This window comes from Chlamydotis macqueenii, chromosome 3, assembly GCF_036417535.1.
Source record: "Chlamydotis macqueenii isolate bChlMac1 chromosome 3, bChlMac1.mat, whole genome shotgun sequence".
Lineage (NCBI taxonomy): Eukaryota > Metazoa > Chordata > Aves > Otidiformes > Otididae > Chlamydotis > Chlamydotis macqueenii.
The window spans coordinates 110,872,283-110,894,917 of NC_141558.1; the positions used below are offsets into that span (position 1 = coordinate 110,872,283).

The 22,635-nt window shown below is 40.8% G+C and overlaps 1 protein-coding gene across 6 annotated transcripts in view; it reads left to right on the forward strand.

Moving 5' to 3' along the window:
• The window catches only part of ARID1B (AT-rich interaction domain 1B), a 330,573-nt gene that overhangs the window by 274,971 nt on the left and 32,967 nt on the right, over window positions 1-22,635 (forward strand). For all 6 annotated transcript variants that reach the window (XM_086745996.1, XM_086745995.1, XM_086745997.1 and 3 more), the window contains 3 exons: window positions 12,664-12,809; window positions 20,356-20,465; window positions 21,219-21,377. In XM_086745996.1, coding sequence (XP_086602122.1) covers window positions 12,664-12,809; window positions 20,356-20,465; window positions 21,219-21,377 — 415 coding nt within the window. The remainder of the gene's footprint in view (window positions 1-12,663; window positions 12,810-20,355; window positions 20,466-21,218; window positions 21,378-22,635) is intronic.

Consider the following 22,635-nt stretch of genomic DNA (forward strand, 5'->3'; position numbering starts at 1 on the left):
CCATCAGCGTTTCTCTCCTGCTATGTATGTATAATTCATATTCCATGTCGCTGGTGCCAGCAAAGCACTTTTTCCGTATTATTTTCTCCAACAGCAGGGTAATGCAGCACTGCTGATGGACTAGAAGGTACTGGTGAGGAAATATAGTAATGGACATGGTGCATTAAAATGTCAAAAGGAAAAAGAACGAGGCGGAAATGGGGAATAAATTTTTTAAAAAGAATAATAATATAAATAAAAAACAGAATCTTTTAGGTGTTTTACATCCTAGAGACTGTCAATTTCTATGCAGGATTTTCCAGTCTGGCCCTTTTGATCTTGAAACTTGGGTTTAAAATTCTAATTGTGATTTTAAAAGCTGCGGTTATGTAGCAGGAAGACTTGAAGAGCTACAGTGAAACTTGCTGTCTTTAATCCCTGGAGAGAGTATATATTTTCCATTGTTTTCCCTTTTCCCCTTAAGCTTGGAGGTGCTGTTCTTCTCTGCTGGGAAGTGCAGTGGAGTGCAGGAAGGTTAAGTACTCATTCAAGTTTCTTTGCTTATTCAAACCAGGCTTCTTCTAGATGAAAGGCTGCCAACTGTGAAATCCCCAAAGTAAACTAGGCTAAGATAGGAACGGTGGCCATAATTGGAGCCAGCACGGGTAGGTTATCTGTTGCCTTTGAAATAAACCCCTAGCAGAAAGGCTCTTTCTGCCAGGTCTTTTATTTAACATTCAGTCACTGGGAAGGAATTACTCCTGTTCAAGTTCAGGCCATTCACAATTCTCCACTCTCAAGGTGTCTGGGCATTTCCCCTCTACCCTTCTCCTCCGAAGACTCCCAGACTTCAGATTTCCTTTAGAGGGATCCTGATGGGTCACCCTGAAATAATCCTCATTTTGCTTTCTGTTAGTGCTGTTTGAATAGCCAGGCAGTACGTTTCAGTGCACAAAACTACGTTTTCGTAGTGTTGCTGTGAGCTCCAAGTAGCTGCTGTGCTTTCTCCACCTGAGGCTGGCAACGTTTCAGCTGCGGGTTGGAATATTTTTCTCTCTAAGCCAGGTTTCTGTGTGATTTGAGGGGTGAAAGTCCAAATACTAATGCTTACTGTAAGTGTAATTTCGAAAGGAGCTATTAACCAGTATTGACATATTTTTCTTCAAAAGGACCCATGCTTCTTCCCTTTTCATGAGAAATAGTCATTCCCATCAAGCTGATTTTTTCATTATTTCTTTTTTTGAAAGGGCACTACCTTTCTTCATGTGTTGCTTTTCAAAGCAGAACCATATATGGCTTTTTTTCTACAGTGTATTAGGAGGGGTAAAGTACAACTTAGCTTATATGTATTTATTATGGTAAGGAGAGAGCTGGAAATCACACTTCCGTGATTATTTTTTTTAAACGGAGATGCATTTTGTAGATCAGCTCAAAACTGCTGATAAAATCCTGTGAGGACTGGAAGAAACCATACGTGCTGAGCCAACCTAACCAAAGCCCTTTCTTGTGGGAGACTGAGAGAAAAATATTTTTATCCGGAATTTTGTTTTACTAAAAGGTAAATCCATCATTTTGGAGCCCTGGGTATCACCATGCTGCAGAGCTTGTGCAGGCAGCCAGTGATTTGGGGAGGCATTTTTTTTCTTTTTTGGTTACTCATCAATCAAGTAGACTGCTGTATGCTGTTCATGCCGTTAGAGATTAAGGAGAGACCTCAAGAGTCCTACTCCTTCCCTCCTTCGGAGAGTAACCATTCTTAAGTTGTGAAAGCAGGAGGATGTTGGGAAGGAAGGGTGATTTTCAGAGTCATGAATGAGAGTTTTCATTCACCTTAGAGACACTTCTAATTTGATTACTATCATGTCAGGATTACTTTTGGCTTGATTTCGTTATTTAGGAGAGCGGTTATCCTCTATAGAAGTACTAATTATTTTGAAACAAAATTGCCGTGTAGGACTCCATGTCGTTTATTAACGTCCTGCCTCAGAGTCAGATGTTAGTAGAAATTCTGTACCTCAAAAGGTGATCCTTAGGGCATTAAGAATGCAGTACTTCATTAATTATTGTATAAAAGTAAAGAATCAGTGAGGTCTTTAGATTAAGTACTGTTTCTTGGATGGCAAGAAATGTTTCAGATGAGGAAACTGTTTTTTCATGCTGTCTGTCTTTTTGCTTATTAGCCAGAAGATGGACTAGTTTAAATCACAGCACTAGTCAGAAGAAAAGAAAAGAAAACAAAAACCAGGAGAATAGCCATCTGTTTACTGGGGCTCATGAAGAAAGCTAATTCAGTGTCTGCTCTGTGTGATTTGGCACATACATTTTGCAAGTACAAGACTGTGATTGAACAGCCTAAAATTTTTGTGACAGAAAGGGAGAGACATAAAAAATGGTAGGAGAGTTTCAGGTTTTAGAGCAGTTTTAAGGTTTTAGGTTGCTTTACGATTGTGATAGTTGAGAGAAAATTAAACAGGTTTTTTTAGCAATGCTACCTGGGAAAATATGAGTGGGAAGAGCCCTTTATTAATGGAGTTCACGTGGAAGCATTGGTTCTAAGTGGGCATATAAGTAACCTTGTAAGAATTATATTAAATGGTAACATAACAGCAATAAGATTTTTTTTTTAATGATGGCCAGCAGTTTCACTAATACATTAAATACCTGTTGCAGTTGTCACAGTAGGTTTCAGGCATTTTCTGAGCCAAAGATGAAGAAAAGAGCCAGCTGAAACCATGCTGACATATGCACCACATTGCTCTTGTGAAACTGTCTGGAGTGCCAAGCCTGATGGTAATAGTGGTAATGATAATATTGATAAACATAGAACAGCTCCAGGCTGTTGGACAAAGATAGGTAAGTGAAAGCGTGTCTGTTGGGAAATCCCTTTGGAGAGCTTCCTCACCATGCTGCTGCACGAGCACAGTTGTGTTCAGCGTGCTGTCAGCCAGATGACATTTTACTGTGAAAAGATACACTGAAGAGCTGGCATGAAACAATCAGGATTTTATTAGATTTTCAGTTGGTTGCCAGCACAGTGAGCTCTGTGGAGCTGCAGCGATGCTGAAAACCAGGGCGAGGACGTGACTGAATGTAGCAGGGACAGGGTGAGAGGCAACAGGAAGTCCGCATCCCCACACGGAAGAGGAGGGAGCCCAGGAGTTGAGCCTCTCCCAAGGCAGTGCCCCACTGGAGGAAAATGAATGAGTGAAACACGTAGTGTGTCCTTAGCTTCCTGTGGCTTTTTAGCACCATGCTTTTGTGACCTCCTGGCTGTTCATGTGCTGGGAAAAGACTAAATTACTTTCAAGTAATCATTCTGGGAGAGAGTTCATAGGTCCTTGCGACTTTTCAATACAGCTATTTATAAACATGCACAAAAATAGAAGGTGCACAGTGAGAGAGTCATATGAGTCATTCCCATTTTGATATTGAGTCACACCGGGCTAAATCACCCTTCTTGGCATTCTGGTTTGGATGGACTGCATCATGCCATACAGGGCAAATTTCTTTTTTCACTACGAACCCAGTTCCTGCGTGCTCCTGCTTGCCAGGCAGTGACAGCAGCCCTCTGTTACCCATCATACACGCCGCTTGGGCTAAGAAATCTATCTCCTCAGTGCTCAGACATTATTATCTGCCGTTAGAGCTGCTGTTTAAATCCACATTACTGGGAAGGCAGACAGGGATCACTAAGAGCGGAGCTTCGGTGGGACTGCAAGCCATTTGACTTGGCCCACTTTTCAGTAGTCCCATGCTTCTGTCACACAGCAGTATATTATATTTATCCAGTACAGGTTGCACTCAGTGCAAAGGGCTTAGTTTGTTCTTAAGCAAATAAATTCAGATACGGAGGTCTTGCTGCACTGGTAAGAATCTTGCTCAATAAAGGAATTTCAGGAAATCCCTGTGGATTTGAAGACTGGTGACCAAATGCTGTGGTCACCTTGACATTCAGACCAAAACCACCGAATTAACACAAAAGGAGCTTTATAAAACCAAAATTAAATAGCTGCAACCTAAAACAAACAAACAAACAAAAAAAAACCCTAAAATCCCCCAAAAACTGAAGCAAAAAACCTTGCAGTATTTCACTGAATGTCCTTCATGTTTTCGGTCACACACCTTTATATCATTAGCACCTAATGAAGTTAAGGATTTCTTTTTCTGCAGGCTTGTGCTGTGTTTTCCTCACCGTATTCAGCTACTTTATTAATCTCTTGGCCACATTTTAGACCATTATTAATCTTAGATCTCTCCCTCAGTTTTTGTTATCTGTAAAATGGGATAGGAAGATTTATTCTGATCTCAGCATGCATTCAGCAGTACAAATGTGTAGTTGTGTAGTTGTTAGCATCAATACTCATGAATTACACATACCTCTTATGTTGCTCTTCCAGTGTTTGATGTGGTGTGACACTCCTGCGTTTTATTGGGCTTTAAATGAGTACCAGGTAGGTAGCCCGTCAGGCAGATGTTTTCACTGGAAAAATGGTTAGTGTGATGTTAATAGCGTGTAAACAAACAATAAGCTTTTGTGGCTGTATTTCTGAGGGACTGAGCATTGGATCAGCCCGTTAGGAACAACTAATTTTTCAGTTTCTTCTTCCTCTTGATTATTTCTTTGTGAAATACAAGTAATGGTGATGATGCTAAAGGCACAAGTATTTGCATAATCAGAAGAAAAAGAATAAATTTAGAAAGGCTATTTCTGTTATTCTTCCAAAAGTATCTTACAAAATAATCTTTATATCAGTCAGACGGAGAAAACGGGCAGTCTGATCGGTTAGACTGCAGTGGATTACAAGGGGATGTGCACTGTCATATAACCTGTTTTAGCATTGCCGTTTAGGTCCGGTCGTTGGGAAGAATAATCTGGTGCTGGTTCTGTGTGCTTAATGTCAGCAGACACACACACCCCCCAGTACAAATCTGGATGCTTCTTCCTTCATGTTTACCAGTGTTTTGTCACTGTCAGTGCATTTCAGAGCTTTGGCCTCCCCTTTTCACACATGCACACACACACAAGTGTAATATTTTCATTTTCCTTTTAACCTGAAAAATTGAAAAAATCTCGTGGCAGACATAATACCTGTCACACACCACCAGCTTCATGGTTGCTTTGTTAAAAACTTTGTTGTTGGGAGTGGCGAGCATCCCCACTGAACAGAGGAAATGTCAGTCCCGGTTAGTACACTTCCCGTAGCAGCTAATGAGAGGGGGATACTTGGCTTTCACATATAGTGGTGTTAAATTTGTTTGGTTTATTTACGTAGGAACTGCCTTTAATGCCATTTTATAGCTGCTCAAGCCAATATTCAGATTTTGTGTGTTTTGACCTTTTACTGACAGAGGTGATGCACCGGTGAACTTCCAGTCAGAGCAAAGTAAGTGATGTTGGGGTTTGTTTTCCCTTGCTCTCTTCGCCCTCCTCCAGTTCTCCCATATTCCCTGATGACAGAAACGGTTTCACTTCTCCAGGGAAGCCCATAATGTAAAGGAAAATCCGTAACAGAAGAGCATGTGTATCTGCATGCACATGTTTATGTGTAAATTCTCCAGGGAGAAAGCATTCACGGGTCTCACTCCTGAATTACTCTCATTATAATAACCCATTTGGTGTCAAAGTATGACAGATTATAAGCGCTTAAGGCTAGTCCCAGCTCAAGACAGATTTAAATAAAGTACTTCTGTTTATTGTGCAGGTCAGTGTGTTTAAATAACAACCTCCCAAATCATACTTTGACATTTAAAAGAGAGAGGAAATATTGTCGTGCTGCAGACCTGGCACAGATAAGCACAGGGCAATTTGGTCAGTACGCTGTGATTTGTGAGTGCAGCCTAACGCAGTCATTTTCACAGTTTGTAATCAAGCAGCCACCTTAGCAGTGTGTCAGCATTAAAAAAAAAAATGTTCCTTTTAAAATGTTTACACAAATTACTCCCCTGAGGTGCTGCAGCACATTCGCTGCAAAACTGATGGAGGTTAAAGATCTGGAGCAAAAATGGCAAACTTCCATGAGCTTGTGGGCTTTTTTTTTTGCTTTTTTTTTTTTTCACCAGCCAGTTGCTCAGGTGGCCAGCTCATGGTAACAGAATAATTTTTCAGGTCCAGGGCCTAGGGCAGAATAACTGGGAGAAATCCATACGTTACTTGAGTGGTGTGGGAAGTGTCAGGAAGCACAGTGCCGAGGTGCCTAAATAATAATTGGTTCAAGCTTGTGGCCCCCGGGATGTGTGAGGTGGGGCTCAGTGGCAGCTCTTCCCTACCTGGGCTATGTGCCCCATTCTGGCTCCCATCCTTGCACTGGTGCTCCTTTGGCATCGCTCCACTCTGCCACGCTGCTGGACTGGGGCTCGCCCAGCTCCTGGCCAGGGTGGCCACCTCAGAATGTCATGGCAGCGTGCATGAGCAGAGGAGCTGCAGGAAGGCACATCTCTGGTAGCGCCCTGCTCTTGAGGCTCCCCTGTGAATCCATCCCTTCCTTCAGGCAGACCTGGCTGAGAAGTTCCACGTTTGTGCTGGAGGGACCTTCCCTGTGTTTACCCCAGGAGTGGCCGCTCTTTGTATGTTCCTCCCTTCTCCTCCTCCTGCGTCTGTTTCATTGCCTTTCTCCAGAGCACCCATCATCCTCCTGGCCCTAAAAACCTTTGGCACCTAGTGAGGATGCTCCCAGCCCTTGTTGTTCATTTCTCATTTCCATCTACTCTCCCCTCCATTTCCACCTTTTCTGCCCCAGACTCTTCTCACCTCCGGTCCTTCTAGACTCTCCACCTTTGAACCCTTCTTCTGTTCCCTACACGTTTCCGTGCTCAGCTCACCCCTGTGCTCAGGCTGCCCCAGGGCTCATTACCAAAGCTGGATCATTTTTTTTCTGACTGTGTGAAGAGCTTTGCTCCAGTGTAACATGCTTAGATTGAGAGGAACACACAGTGTCAGATGCATCCCAGAAAATACCCAGAAAGTTGTAGAACTTGATCCCTCTGCACACAGCAGAAACCTGAGCTTTGACATGTTTCCGTATGAAAAGTTGTGCCTTAATTTCTTGTCCTGCTGAACAGCATAATCCATTTTTGTCATTGTCTGTAGCTAGACCACACCTACCTCGGAACTCATTTTTGTAATTAGTTCAAATTTATTCAAATCTGAGGAGGATGACAGTAAAAACCTTCATCGGATGGCAACACTGAGGAGGTACAAAACCACATACCAGCAAGTATTAAATGCAGGGGCTGCAGAGTGGCTTCTGTGTAGCAGTCAGAGACGACATACCAACCTACTGGTGATCTCAGGTCCAATTAAAGGAAGACTTCTCAGTATAAGAGACACTGCTTGACAGCTGTGACCACTCCTGTGCTCCTTTGTATCATCAGTGCTCTTCTTTCGTACAATTTCTTTGTTCTGCTTTTTAACGATGACCAGATCTCGCATGTCATCTTCTCTCTTTAAATAAATGGACTTCTACATTAGCTCAGAAGACACGATTAGATCTGATGCTACTTGTTTTGCAGAGAAAAGAGATTAAGTGCAAATTAAGCTTCAGGTAGATTGCAAATGAAGGAAAACAAAAGAGCGGAACAGGACCTTCTTAAAAGGGAATATTTTCATAGAATGATTTGGGTTGGAAGGGACCTTCAAAGGTCATCTAGTCCAGCCCCCCTGCAAGGAGCAGGGACATCTCCAACCAGATCAGGTTGCTCAGAGCCTCATCCAACTTGGCCTTGAACATCTCCAGGGATGGGGCAAATGTTGACTGTTTTGAATTTGACCAGTTGTATTTTGGACCCAATAGTACACCAGACTATCAACAGCACAATGAAGCTGACAATCGTGGTCATTCAGACTGGAAGGAGCCTCCGTTGGTCTCTGGTCCAACCTCCTCCTCAGCAGGCTCAGCTGAAAGCTCAGGGCTTTATCCAGTTGGGTCTTGAAAACAACAGAGACTGCACAACCTCTCTGGGCCTGGCTGTTTTCACTGGGAAAAGGGTTTCCTTACGTCCAATCTGAACTTCTCATGTTTTAACTCTTACCTGTTGTGTCTCATCCTCCCACCATGCCCCACTGTGAAGAGCTCGCTTCATCTTCTTGCTGACCTTCTTTTAGGTGCTGGGGGACTGCTGTTAGGGTCCTCTCAAAAGCTGTCTCTGCCACAGGTTGAGCTAGCTCTTGTCCTTCAGCCCTTCCAGAGTTAGTGCTTAAGCCCTGACCATCTAAGGGGCCCTCTGCTAAACTCACTCCAGTTTATCATCATCTTTACTGGAGGATCCAAAACTGGACATGATGCTCTTGATGGAGCCTAATGAATGCTGAGTAAGGAGGGGACAAGCAGTTCCCTCCATCTCCTGGCTCTGCTCCTGGTCACACAGCTCAGGATGCTGTTGGCCCTCTTTGCTGCCAGTGCACTGCGCTGGCTCATGCTCCGCTCCCTGTCTGCCAGGATCCCCAGGGGCTTTTCAGCAAAGCTGCTCCCCCAGGTCAATCCCCAGCTGGCACCGCTGCGGGGAGCTCGTCCTTCCCAGGTGCAGGACCTTCCGATTGTCCCTGTTGACTTTCATAAGGTTCCTGTCAGCACATTCCTCCCGTCTGTCTGCGTCCCCTTGGGTGGCAGCCCTTTCTTCAAGCGTAACAACTGGCTCTGGCATCATGCAAGTGCTGCGAATTACCAAACTGTCAACAGAGTAAATAAAGCACAAAAAGCAAGCAGATTCCCCCGCCTTCCCGTTTTTAATCTCTTCCATTTGCCAAATACTTGGAGATCTACTTGTAGCAGTAGAGCAGAAGAAAGAAATGTATAGGCTTACGTGTGGTGCTTAAATTGATAGCGTAATCCTAAATTTGTATTAGCCAAGCTGCTTTTTCTTCTTAACTGGGAAAAATATGTGATCTGGGATTACGCTACTGGAGGAGTTAGAGCTGGAAAACACCGGACAAGTCACCTAGTTCATATGTAATACAGAGTTTCCCTGACCAGTACATTTTCTAATGTGTTGTCTGTGTGCAGAAGTGTCAAGTACTGGGATTTCCTTCGCTCCCTTGGAGGGTAACTGCGTCTCGCCGTGAAGACATTTTTGATTGTACTTGACATAAGTGTTTCTTTTCTTAGTTTCTTCCTATTATTCCTAATTGTCACTTGTGTCGTCCCTAAGCAACTGAGCCAATGGTGTTTATGTGGTAAATACTGTAAAATCATATACTTCCCTGGGTTGCTTCTGCTATAGAATTCATAGCTGGTCAGTTGAATTTTTGCCATTAGATGTCACTACGTGTACAGCAGACTGTTTTTTAAAAGACTTGGTTTTTATTTAGCTTTCCAGAAAAATGGAGGAGGGAATTGGGAAATGTAGGAGAGAGTCTGGTAGTACGCTTTGAGACATGTACTTCTTAAACAGTGTGTTGGATATGCCTTTACTAAAAGCAGCACAGAAGGAAACATAAGATTTTTGACTTAACTCCAACAACCAACAGATGATGCTGTGACCTTAAGCATATATAAATATGTTTAGCAGCTGCTGTGTAACATATTTATAAGTGTTTAGTGACCTGGAGGTTAATCAAAATGAGTTTGGTGATCTCAGCTCAGTTCTTAATGGACTCCACTTCATATTATAGCACTGATGCAGCACAATTTGTCACAGTCGGCAGTCTTTACTCAAAGGAGGCCCACTGTGGAGTGAGAATTAAAGGCTGAAGTAATACCTGATTATTTCTCCCTAAAGAAACTTTCCCTTGCAAGCCATCGTAGATCAGAATAATATGTGGAGCAGCTCCGTACTGCGCGCTGCACCCAATCTCGGGGTAAAATAACGCTTGCTCTCACAGGATGTCGCCTCGCAGTGTTCCTGAGGTGGCTCATGCGTGCTGCAGTCGGTGCTTTGATGGGGGACCGGGAAGGACAGAGTCCTGCCAGGATGGTGCTGAGTCTTTTTACTTGCTGGGCTCCTTCCAGAGCTGGAGAGCTGTGTCCGTTCCAAGTGAGGCATTACAGGGAAGGATGAAAGGGAAAGGTATTGCCTTGCCAGATGAAATTTCAGAATTAGATCCTGCCATTCAGGTCTTTCGGGGTATAGAAGCAATTTTTTCAGACTTCAGTTGTTTTCTTGCTGTCCTGGCCAAAGCTAGTATATTCCTTTTATTTAATTTCCACTCTCCGTCTAAACTGGAAATAGTTTCCTACTTTTTGATTTAAACCTGTTGTACAGCAGTGTGCTTTCATGAGCTACAATTGAGATTGATGTCCGTAGTGGGTAACATGAAACAGGTTGTACCTCAATTTCGGACAATGAACTGCCCCATAGCTTAGAAGATACACGTGCTGCAGGAGGTAATAGTGTTGAAATATTAGTAGATCAGGACCAATTTCCGCTTACCTGCAAGGTCCGTATCTCCTGTGTACTTCTAAAGCAAAAGAAGGACATGAGAGAGATAGATACCTGTAGAGATCTCTGTCTTTTCCGGAATCCCAGCCTTCCTTCACAAAAGAATGTTTCAATATCTATTACTTCTTTTTTAAAGTGTAAAAATGTGCTTGCACACTTTCTTCATCTTCCCTAGTAACTTTGCGCAGTAATGGAAAGGATGTTGCTTACCCAGTGTAGAAATAGCTTCTCAGTTAACTGCATTTGTTGAAATACAGCAATTTTCAGCTAAAAAGGGGGGATGAGGATGTTTAAGATACAGTATTTACATAAGAAAAGCTTGATTGTGTGACTGAAATCTTTTCAAGTTGTTGCCAAATGGTCCTGCTCTTCTCTTTTCCCTTTGTAATTTTCCCTCGGAGCATTGCTCCACTGTGCTTTTTAAATCTTTTCCCTCCACTACTCATTGCAAGCTTCATCAGGGAAATGACATTGTGTGGCAGTTGTCTCCTTCATATCAAAAGCAAGCCTTTGCCTCTTTGCAAGAGTGAAGAAAAGTTTGTCTTCAGAGAGCAAAGGACAAAACTGACTTGGAAAAAGATGCTTTATTTAGATAACACGTTCCCTTTTCCTTTGAAGAAATTCACAATGTGTCAAGAAAAATTAGGCCAAATAGTGCTTTCATGGTCTTCCTCCTGTACCTCCTAAAAAAGAAATCTGTTTCTACCAGTGGCTTTAAGAACCTGCCATGAGTTTGGGGAAGACAAGAAGCCATTGAAGTTATTCAGAGTTGTTGGTTTGAGGGTTGTCTGGTTTGTTTGACTACTGTATAATAATGAAAAGTAGAATTTGTACCGAAACTCCATCTTGCTACCAGGACATGCAGTTTTCTCTGCCTGTTGGGTAAAATTAAGTGCTTTGTTTTTCATGAGAAAAAAGCGCAGACAGGTACCAAAGCTATGTAAAGGGATGGTTGCTTCCTTTCTTTTCTCCTTGATTTGGAAAAACAGCATAAATTTACAGGGTGTACATTGAAGAAACGGGTCTGAGTTTTGTATTTTCCTATGTAGGCTATGAATATACAAGTAAGTATATTTTTGCATGTGTTTTTATTTACGTGTATTATTTTCTATGTATAAGTCTATAGCCGTATATGTATCATAGTATGTGCAGTCTTCAACTATAGGAAGAAAAGGGTAGATAATTGCATTATGGATTAAAAGAATAAAAAGTTATTTTTTTAAGTTGGATCAAGCATTACATGGGGTTATTCTGCTTACTTGGATTGGATTATTTTCTTCCTTATGCCTCAGTTTATCTATAGAATTTGCTAAATCAAGTACAAGGTGTACTTAGGTACTTTTTTAGAACTTAGGAGTAGATAAGGGTTAGCCTTCAAAAATATTTGGTCTGAAGATGTGGAGAATTAGGTAAGGGCTTCATTCCGGGAAGTTTTTCAATCTTAAGTCTCAGTTATGAAAGCATTATATGGATAGGTGATTAATTTTTAAAACCACAGTAGTTCTGTTGAGGTTTCTTGTTTCAACAAAGTGTAATATGTACGTGTTTTTTTGAAAGATAGGATGTAGATGGCACATATAAGATGAGCATTTTATTCAGTGCTGCAGTCACATCTGTGGTGTTTGCTGAACGACTTTGAGCCATAGATCAGTACTGGAAATGGAAACATCTGTTGTATTATTAAAAAAAAAAAGCTGGTTTCTGGAAGAAGAGAGGTAGGAAGTTATGTGTATGTGGCTTCATTGAGGGTTGCATGAATACCACTTTTGGTCGTAACTCGCTCAAGATAAAAGCTCCCGTGCAATTGGATTTCTTCTCTGGGATTGGAAGGGCTTTATGGGAAACAAGGTGTGTGTGGTAACACCAGATACAGAAAACTGAAACAGATTCCATGGTACCCATGTTTCTTCTGGTCGCTTCACTGTTTTTTTAAGCTATGGCAGGCAAAGATTTCTATTACGTGGTCAAGATTGTGATTCACTGAATTTCCTTTATGCCAACCCTAGGTTCTGATTTTGACTCCTGATCACATTGCTGTCTACTCACAGGATAAATAATATAAGTTGTATTTTTCTGTGGATTGGTTGTGACGTATAAAGACACTGTATATACATCTCTTGAAATTTGTGTTCAGTCCAATTCTGTCTCAGATACAAGACTAATAGCTCCCCATGTAGGTAAAATGAACTAATGGTGTGCCTTCTCCTTAGCTATTTGCAAACAACAGGAGAAGTACTCTGTGACAAACCACAGCATCTTCAGCAACAAGGTACGTAATGAGACATCTGTATGTGCTTTTTCTTCTCCTAGGCAAGGCAATTTCCCTGCCATGAACCAGAGCAGTATGATGGGATCCAGCTCCCCCTACACTCAGTCGATGAACAACAGCTCTGGCTTGATGAACCCGCAGGCTCCTCCTTACAGCATGGCACCTAACATGGTGAACAGTTCAACAGGTAATGGGTAACCCCTCAGCAGCGGCCTTCCTCCGTAAATCTGCTTCGCGGTAGCAGCCCTGGGCTGGTGGCAGAGGGATAGCCTGCTTCATTCGATTCACCCCTGTTTGGGTAGTGATTTGAAACTAGGCTAAGGTATTCACATTTTTTTGTACAGCAGCTCATACATTTTTCATTAAGTCCTTTTGCACAGCACGTAGATGAGCACAGTGTTTTGAACAGTTCCAGCAACACTCGGACCCCGTTTGACGTAGATGTTCCGTAGCAAGTATATGTATATTTGTGTGTATGTGTCTGCAAGAGAGGGAAGGAGAAAAACCTCATCTTTTAAGAGGCTGCTGTTGCTTTTCAGTGTCTTACTTCCTACGATTGCAATTTCAGGTATTTAATGTGGTACTGGTTTAAAAAAAGAGATGCACACCTGCTCTGATTTTAAGATGCTGTAAGTTGAGCCCTTCAGATAATTACTCTGTTCTGAAAACATAGGCCATATTTACTGTTTCCAAAATTTGTATAACCGTATATAAGGTTTCTTCATTTACTTAGTTAAATATCAGTGTATGAAATTTAATCTTAGCTTTGTTTTACAAAAAAAAAAAAAAGTAGCTGCTGGATTTATCCTTCGTAACATGACTTGTGAGTTTAGAATTATTTGCAGCTTTGTGTGGGACTGTGAAGACAAGTGAATGTAATTCTGTGCGAATGTGCTTTATATCAGCTTGAACTCCTAACAATCACCTTACATCACAATAATACTTCAGTAAAGATCAATTCTTTGATTGAGGTGGGTTTGGATGGAGTTGCAGTGACCCTGAAGTGGATCCTCCCAAACGCTTATTCCACATGGAGTTTCCGTGCCTGCTTTACTGATTGCATTAGCCCTTTTTGAAACGTTGGGGTTTTTCTGAAAGCTGGATAGGTTGTGCTAAGGCAATTTGATTTAGTTTCTTAGTTGGTTCTGCCTCTACTTTTGTTTATTTCTTTAGAGATGCCAAAATACTTAAACTGTATCTTACCGAGAGCCTGCGTTTAAGTATCTTCCTCTCTGCCCTGCTTAACTTGTTTCATTCCTTCATCCTTTGCCTCCTTCCCTGTCTTTCCTCCCTGTCAATTTTATGTGTCCCTGCTTCCTGGGCAGAAAATGGCCACTGTGAGATTCTAGTGGCTAGTATGTCCAGAGGGTTTCTTTCTTCTACATAGGAGTTCCTGAGACACTTAACAGTGTGTTATTTTTCAAGAATCTTACATTACGTTTTTGGTTGGCAGAAGAAACAGAAAGGGAGATGTTAATCGGTAAGATTTTTTTAAAAGAAAATAAAAGGAAAGAAAAGGACAAAAAAAAAAAAGGTTTTTTTCCAGTGCTGGCTTGGAAGCCATTGGTTAGTCCAGACAGCACACTTCACCGTCTGGATGAAGAGGGAAAAGCTATTGAAAAGGCCATTAGATAATAGCTTGCTTTTCCCCCACCAGAGCTGTCCCAGGTAATATTATGTTTTGTTTGTGTAGTTATGTGTTTTGTCTGGCTTGCTGAAATAAAATTACTTCTGAGCATTGAAACTGTGCTATAAATTCTGTTTTGCTATTAGCAGAAGTAATTTTTCCCCCTTTTCCTTTGGCCCCCAGAGCTGCAAAAATAACCAACAGCAAACAGATGGCAGAGTGCCCTGCCTAAGAAGATTTATGTATTCCTAAGGAATAACCAGTTTAAAGGAAGATTCACAGAGGGTTTTTTGTTCAGATAATTCAGCCATTCGTTATTTCATACAGTGGAAATCTGTTCAATGCGAGGCCATTTATCCTAGCAGTCTTTTGTATGGGGTAGTCATACTCTTTTTATTGTGTTATGCATTCTGAAATATTGGATTTTTAATAATTTAAACATTTATCAGGGTTTTTTTCTGCCAGTGCATTTGTGAGGTTTTCTTTTGTTCTAGTTTTATTAATTCAAAGATTACTCAATGGAAAGCAAGTATGAGATGAACTAGAGGAGTTCAGTGCACTTCCTTTTCTCTGTGTGTGAGCAGAGGTGCATCCAGATTGCACTGTATTGCTTTGCGCAGCCGGCCTCCAAGAGCACACAGGCAGGGTTGGTGCAGGGCGAACAAAAAGAGAAAATCAGGTGTCACTCTACTGCTGGGGGCACACAGAGTGGGAATGCTGTGTTTCCCCGGGCCCTGACTTAGCCTTCTGCTTGGGTCAAAGAAATGAAGGGCTGAGCTTAGGACAAGTGTAAATACTTAAAATTTACTTAAAATGATTGGGTCTTGAGCAGGGGGCGCACCTCAGAGTCAGCTCTGGTCCTACATTTGATGAGGTGGAGAGTTTGCAGGTGATGCCTACTTAGGGGCTTGAAAACGGCATTTTCTGTGGCGCAAAGACCAGTTCATCTATCTGGCTCTTGAGCCTTTTTCCCCTGCTAGTGTAAAGTCACAGTCTGTTGGGTAGAACAGGGTTCAGTCCATGTGTAGGGCCAAAAACAAGTGCAAGTGAGCAGCTGCTGATGGAGTCCAGTGTGGGCATTAACTTGCTCACGCTCACTGGGCATGAAGAGCTGTGGTTTCAGTGGGAGGCCAGTGGAAAACTGTGATAAGCAACAGGGAGAAGCTGATTTCTTGGTTGTCTGGGTTTTGGAGAGTGCACTTGTGTTGCCTGTTTTGAGGGAGGAAGGTAGATTTTGGTTATATTCATTTTAATCAAATGCACTTTTAGGTTTTACTCTCTAAAACAGAGGAAGATTGCTGATGCTGTTTGGAGTTGTTTGCATATGGTTTTGGAGCTTCAGTACAGCTAAGAGTAATACTGGTTTTACCACCTGTTTTTATTATTATTTATAACTCTTATTACAAGTTGATCCTTTTTATTCTTTAGTTTTTTAGATGAATGTCACAATTGAAAGGAAAATTGTATTGCAGTTCTGCATCCTGGTACTTCCACAGTGACTGCAGATCAAACAGATTGCCATCTTCTGCTGATGGAGAGCAGTTTAGGAATACAGAAATTGTGAGATCAAAGCAGACAGATCCTTCTCATAGAGTATCCCTTCTGACAGAGTATCCCATCCATAACAAGACCAAAAGCTTCAGGAAGTGCCAGAATCCCTTCACAATTATGGAATAATTCAGAAAAATTATATAACTTCCACTGTCCTTTTGTTATATGAGTTCACACATCCCATATATGTTTTAGATTTTTTTCTCCTATTTTTAAAACTTAGGCTTTAAAAATGTGTATAATAAAAGGAAACTTACAAAACCCAACATAAATAAAATAATAATTTCATGCTGTGAGCCTTGTTAATTCTAGTGAAAATTGTCTTTAAAAAAATAAGTAATACAGAGTTTGGATCTCACAGGTTTCCGCACAGAAACTGGCACTCAGTCTCTGCTGCCTCTGGAGGTGAACAAAACAATAAAAAGGCATTAATCTCCTTACTGCCACAAGGATCCTTTCCTAATTTCCCTACCTCTGTCCTATGAAACCTTCCATTTTCTGGGTATTACTGTTCACAACGAATTTTTAACATTGTAATACTTTACATGAAACATGAAATTCTAGGAAATGTTTTTTGCACTAAAGGAATTTAAAAGATGCTCTTAAAAATAGTATTAAGAATAGATGCAGCATTTGCCTTTTCATATATATTATATATATTTGACTTTGTATTTATTTAGGTGAACCTCTGATAGAGAAAGCCATCATACTTATGAATGTGAAGCATTTTTAGAAAACTTAATTGGTTTTCTCTGTTTTCCAGCTTGGTTACAAATGAAAACCTGAAAATGGAAACCTCTCACTATTAGGAATGGAAAACTTTTCCCTATTTTTTTGCACTGACACATATCTTCGTATGAGATCTTACATAATGCACGTTTAACTAAACTTTCTGAGGGGTGTGAGCAGTTGGTAACAGCTGAAGTATCCTGTCACATACACTCCCAACAAGCAATGACCATAATCCAATGGTCATTGTGTGACCGTAAGTCAAGCCAGCTCCTGGTCTAGCGATACCCACATCCCAAACCACGTGCACTTGCCATCCCTCAGGTGACACTTGGCAGGCAGAAAGGAGGTGTGGCACTGAGGTCCTTGGTGGCCCACTCCTCCCTTTCAGGTAAGGTGCCCGAGTGCCCTGGGCTGTGCTTTTCCCCAGAAGGGGACAGTCATTCATGGCAGGACATTAGGCAATGCTGTTGTCCCCCTTCTGTTTTTCCTATGGGCATAAAAGCAGTGGGGATCCTTTGGCCAACTCCACATGGGGCACAAATTCGCTGCTTTTCCTTTTTCTATTTTTCTTTTTTCAGAGAGAAAGTGCTAGGGGTGGAAGGAAGGAAGGAATGTCTTACAAAGGATGTAATATTCTGGTTTGAGGCGTGTGATTTGTTATTGCACTAGCAATAAAGAGAAAAACAATGTTTGTGTATTGCTGCTTCTACAGTATTTCATCATCTTCTGGGACTGATAGAGCAGCCTTTAGCAAAAAAAAAAAGAATACTTTGCTGCAGTTTTGCTCCTGTCAGTATCTGCCTTTGAGTACATTAAATTCAGTGTGGAATAGTTAATTCAGGACCTTGACCCATACTTGCTTTTTGAAATCATTCTAGCTCTTAAATTCTTATAATAAGCCAGAGGCTAGTACTTGAAACCTATTCACAGTGCATTACAACACTTTTTGAGTCAAGATTTCCCTGTTATTCTCCTCTCTAAAATGTTTTATCCTTTGGTCTGCACTTCACACACAGAATTATTAGTACCTGTATAGAGAGACCAGGTCTTATTTTAGCAGTTTCGTGACAATAACACGCTCAGAAAGGGTCAAACCAATGTTCTTACTGTACTGCTTTGCTAAAAAAAAGTGAAGGGATGTCTGTTTGGCAGTCACTGGAGAGTACGTTTGCAAGGAGTTATGAAACAGCATTTCAGCAGTGGATAGAGAAGTAGTGGTGGAAACATCTTAGGTAAAAGCTATAGGGAAACTAGACCAGCTTGCAATTTGCTGGAAAAATCCTTGCAGTTCTCCTTTTATGGATCCTTTTATGGATGAGGGAAATAATTTAGAATAAAAAGTGAAACAGAATTTGGGAAACTTTTTTTTTTCATAATAGTCTCCAACTCCTGATAGTTATATTTCCATGACAACAAGAAATATGCAAAAGCCAAAAGGAATCCATTTTTTTACATTTCTAAACGTGATTCATATGGTCAGAATATGTGATAGTTTAGAAACTAGAGTTATTTGCCCTTTACATGAGGTGTTAAACCTTGCTGGAAAAGAGATTTTATAAAGGAATTCTGATGGAAGCAGGACTGCCAGGAGCGGGCACAATCATTATATTCTTTGTAAGAGAAATACAATATGCCAACCTAGATAACGGTGAGGTATCAGCAGAGGATTTAGCCGTGCAGAATTCTGGTGAAGAAATGTGACTGCTAACTTTGCTTTGTTTGACCTCTCTAAAATTACTTTAGAGGGGAAGGGTCATCTTTGGTTGCTTTGAAACTAAAACTAAGACTTCTTCTTTAGCGCTTTCACAGCATGAAATGTGTTAATGTTAAAATGGATTTTGTATAACAGTTCTGCATTCCAGTTAGAAACCAGACAGTGGCATACATTTGACCATTTTGCACATATATTTTTTAAAAATATATATATATTTTCTAAGGAACAATAACTTTTTTTTAAACTGTGGAATTCAAAACTAAGATGTGTTAGGCTGCCATCCTTCACTTCATAATGGTCACAAGCTGCCCCAGCTCCTCAAACAGAGTATAAGGACAAAATGCATATAAATCAAATGCTTAGTGGATGCTGGCTTCCCAGTATCATACTGCTTGGCTGTTTGTTGAGGTTTCACACACATACATAAAAATAACAGCATTTTTAGCTGATCCCAATAGATTTTTCTCTGCAGCTGCATCACTTGAAAAAGGCTTTTTGTTCCAATTCTTGAAGTCTTAAGTATTGCAAGTAATTTTTTTTTTTTTTTAAATCTCAATTATGATTTATGTGTTGTGATGATTTTAAGGGCTTGATTGGGCTACAAATGTGCTTTGAAAAAACAAGAAAATGTGCCCATGAGAAAAAACGGCAGTTCAAAGCTGAATATTGAGCGTACAGTTGTAAACTCACATGGCGCATGGCTGGATAGGTTTTTTTGGCAGATGCATGGTCTCAACCTGCAGTGATGCTAAAGATATTAGCAAATTAGCACCGCGAAGCTTGCCAGCGTATTCGCCAGAGTCCTGCTCGTGCTCTCACTGCTGTAATTAAAACTAATTATTTTCTAAAACATAGTAATACATGAATATGTGCAATAATCATTTTGTAGTGGGCAATCTGTGAAGTATTTTTAAAGCTTCTTTTCCTCCTCCTACCTTTGGTTTGCTATGCAGCGTGCCTGCTGCCTAGCGCAAGCCAGCATTGTCGTTTTGCAGAGAGGCACGCTAGTCTGGTAATGATCAGATTTATTTTTTTTTTAACAATGATGCTTTGCTGATTCTTAATATTTGTAAGTTTAGGATATATATTCTTTCTTTTTTATTGCCTTGTAGATTATGCTATCCTATGTTTTTCTTATCTCAGATCCTTCTTTGAAAGAAGGGCATGAGGGGGAGAAAAAAGGGAGAGGAATGGAAGATAATCCAGTCTTTCGCAAACGCTGTGCACGTGGTTTTCTGCAGGGAAAGAATCACCTGGTGTCTTGCTGTTGTTCTCTGGTTATTTGCATTGATTCAGTGTCATTGGCACCTCCTAGCATCTGCTCTGCCCAGTATTTTCTGTCTATTTATCTGAATGTTTCTTCTTGCGTCTTTGTAGAAATCCAGGAACCCAGCAGCTCTGCAGCAATAATACTATACTTAGCACTTGCATCTTCAAATAAAAAAAACCCCTTAAACTCCGCACATCCCTGGAAAGCAACTGCGTGCCATTATCAGAGACAGACATTTGTGCGTTCGTTACAGTCCCACCTCATTTTGGCAGGAGGGGGGGAAGTTGAGTGCTGGTTCTCCAACAGAGTGGAGTTTACAGCTTCTGCTTCTGTAGTTAAGGCTCACAGTGGCTGACCCATTCATACTGAAGTCGGTAGGGCAGGAATTATCTGCTGGACACAAATCTTAATACAGACGTAGTTGGGAAATACAGCCTTTTTCTTAGATTGACCATTGCAAGCAAAGTGCGCATCATTTTCGTTTACATTTGTCTGTTGCTAAAGGGAAAGTACAGTAGTAACTAAAATAGACTGTTGTTCTGTCAAAATGTAATGGTCAAGTGTGTAGATAGTTGAAGACCACCAGCAGCATGAAGAATGAATTTTACTCCGTAAAGTTTTTGTTGTTGTTGTTGCACGGTGCTTGTATTCTCCCCTCGTTTGTTCTCTTTTATTTCCTCACTTCAACTGAAGAGGTTTCCAGGTTTCCGGACGCTAGAAAAACAGGACAGAGGTGGGATAACCTCTGCTTCACGTGTTGCCACAATTGTGCAGCAGGAAGTGTGATTTTTGCTACAAAGCCATAGTCATGCTTAACTGTTTCTCCTGTTTTCGATTAGCACCTATGGGTCTTGCAGATATGATGACACCCGGTGAGTCCAAACTACCCCTTCCTCTCAAAGCAGATGGCAAAGAAGAAGGACCCGCCCAACCCGAGAGCAAGTCAAAGGTATTTACCACCTCCGCACGTGGCGTTGGTTCAGCCCGCAGAAGTCTGCTGTGTTGTCCTTCATCTTCTGGTTTTGGCCTACCCACTTCTGTTCTTTCCTGCATGCCTTTCCATTCACGTGCAATCTCTTTGTTTGTTTCGTTTCTTTTATTTTTATTTTTTTTTCTTTTCTCCTTCATTGTGTGGATCTGAAAGTTACTAGTTCTTACGGCATTTTAACTTGCGGGGGCAAAGCAACCCAAGCCAAAAGTTGCGTGGGGATTCGGCTGTGCCAGGTGGGTGGGAAAGGAGGGTCTTGCCTGGTTTCAGTACTTGCAGCCATTTTTCTCTGCCTTCAGTTATAGCTTCCTGTTTTGGCCGCCTCAGCAGCAGCAACATACTTTAATATTTTGCTTTCCTGCCTTATTTGGTAAAATAAGGTGAACGGCTTGTTTTTTTTTCTTTCTTTCATAAGGGGAAACCCATGCTTAGCATTCCATGTGAGCTTGAAATAAGCATGGTGGCTTAGTGACTTTAGCCAAGCATCCAGCAAACTTTCCAAATTATACTAATTAACAATGTTGTTTTAATACCTTTTATATATATATAAATATATTTATATATGTGTGTGTTTTCTGTATGTGTCTCTCTGTTTATATATATTTTATATATAAAAATTGGTCAGTCTGTTAAACTGGATGTATTTTTTTTGTTTTTAATAAAGTTTGCCCTGCCTTTGTCATATTATTTTTTTTTTTTATTCCTCTACCACAGGATAGCTACAGCTCTCAGGGTATTTCTCAGCCCCCAACCCCAGGCAACCTGCCAGTCCCTTCCCCAATGTCCCCAAGCTCTGCTAGCATCTCCTCATTTCATGGAGATGAAAGTGATAGCATTAGCAGCCCAGGCTGGCCAAAGACTCCATCAAGCCCTGTAAGTGGCTCTGGTTTTTTTTGGTTTTGTTTATTTTTTTGTAATTAATTATATTTTAATGCTTGCTTGTTTGTTTTGTAAGTTCCTTTTCTTCATTATTTATCCACTAAACAGTTTTCTTTCTTTATAACACTGGGTACAAATTCTGCTCTGGGACACATGACCGTAAGTTCCACTGCCTGGCTTCAGTGGGGCCTGAGCACGCTCATCCAAGGGCAAAATTTGTCCCAGCAGTACTTTGAAATAAGAAAGAGTAAAATTGCGTGCATCATGCAAGTGTGCTGTCTGGTAATACAGCAGTTGTTGTGAAGAAAACGTCCTTCCTGTAATGCATCAGCTTCCAAGCATGCCAACTGTGTTGTTAAGGACAATTCCATTTCTGTTCCTGGGCCCAAACTCCTTCACACAACTGACTTCGCTCTGGTTGCTGCACTTGTCTTTGCAAGGATTGTTCAGGAAAAAAAAAACAAAACAAAACAAAATGAGAAACCTTCTCCCCTATTGAAAGTAATATCCATCAAAAGTTTAACTTGCAGACTCAGCACCATGAAAAAGCTGCCACACGTATTTTTGAAACATTTCTAATTTTGAATTGTGGATTTGGAAATACAATCGTTAGGTTATCAGGGCATGGTCTAAACCAAAATGGTTTCTGATTTGCTTCATTCACTTATTTTGAAATAACCCAGATTGTGGGTATGAAAAACCAGATGCATGTATGTTTTTAGAAAGCTATTTTTTAGAGTAATAATGTTTAGTCATTCTCATACAGGTTGTAAAGAAAAACCTGAGAGAGATGTGTGGAGTTAAAAACTGGTTTAATCATGTATATATCTATATATATACACATAAAAAATGTAAATATATAGAAAAGGAAATACAGACAATAAGCTGATGTGGCCTATGGGGAGCAAATGTCCATTTGGTCATTTTTGCTTTGTTTTTTTTTTAATTAGAAAAACAGATATTGTTCCTCCTTTCTTTCCTTTTACCAAAAGTGATCTTAATTTCTCTGTAGAAAAATACTGAAGTCTATTCTTGTGAGGAATATAGAGGTGGTTTTTTCCAATGTTAACGTACACTTAAATTAGCAACAATTCTTTCATAACAATTTAATTTTCAGAAAGAGATCTGTTGAAGAGTATGTCTCAGGGCAAACAGAGGAAGGCCAATTGGAGGGGAAAAGATCTACCCATCCAAAATCCAGACATCTAGTGAATCCCCTGAGCAAAGGGGCAGCATGGCATGAAATGTACCA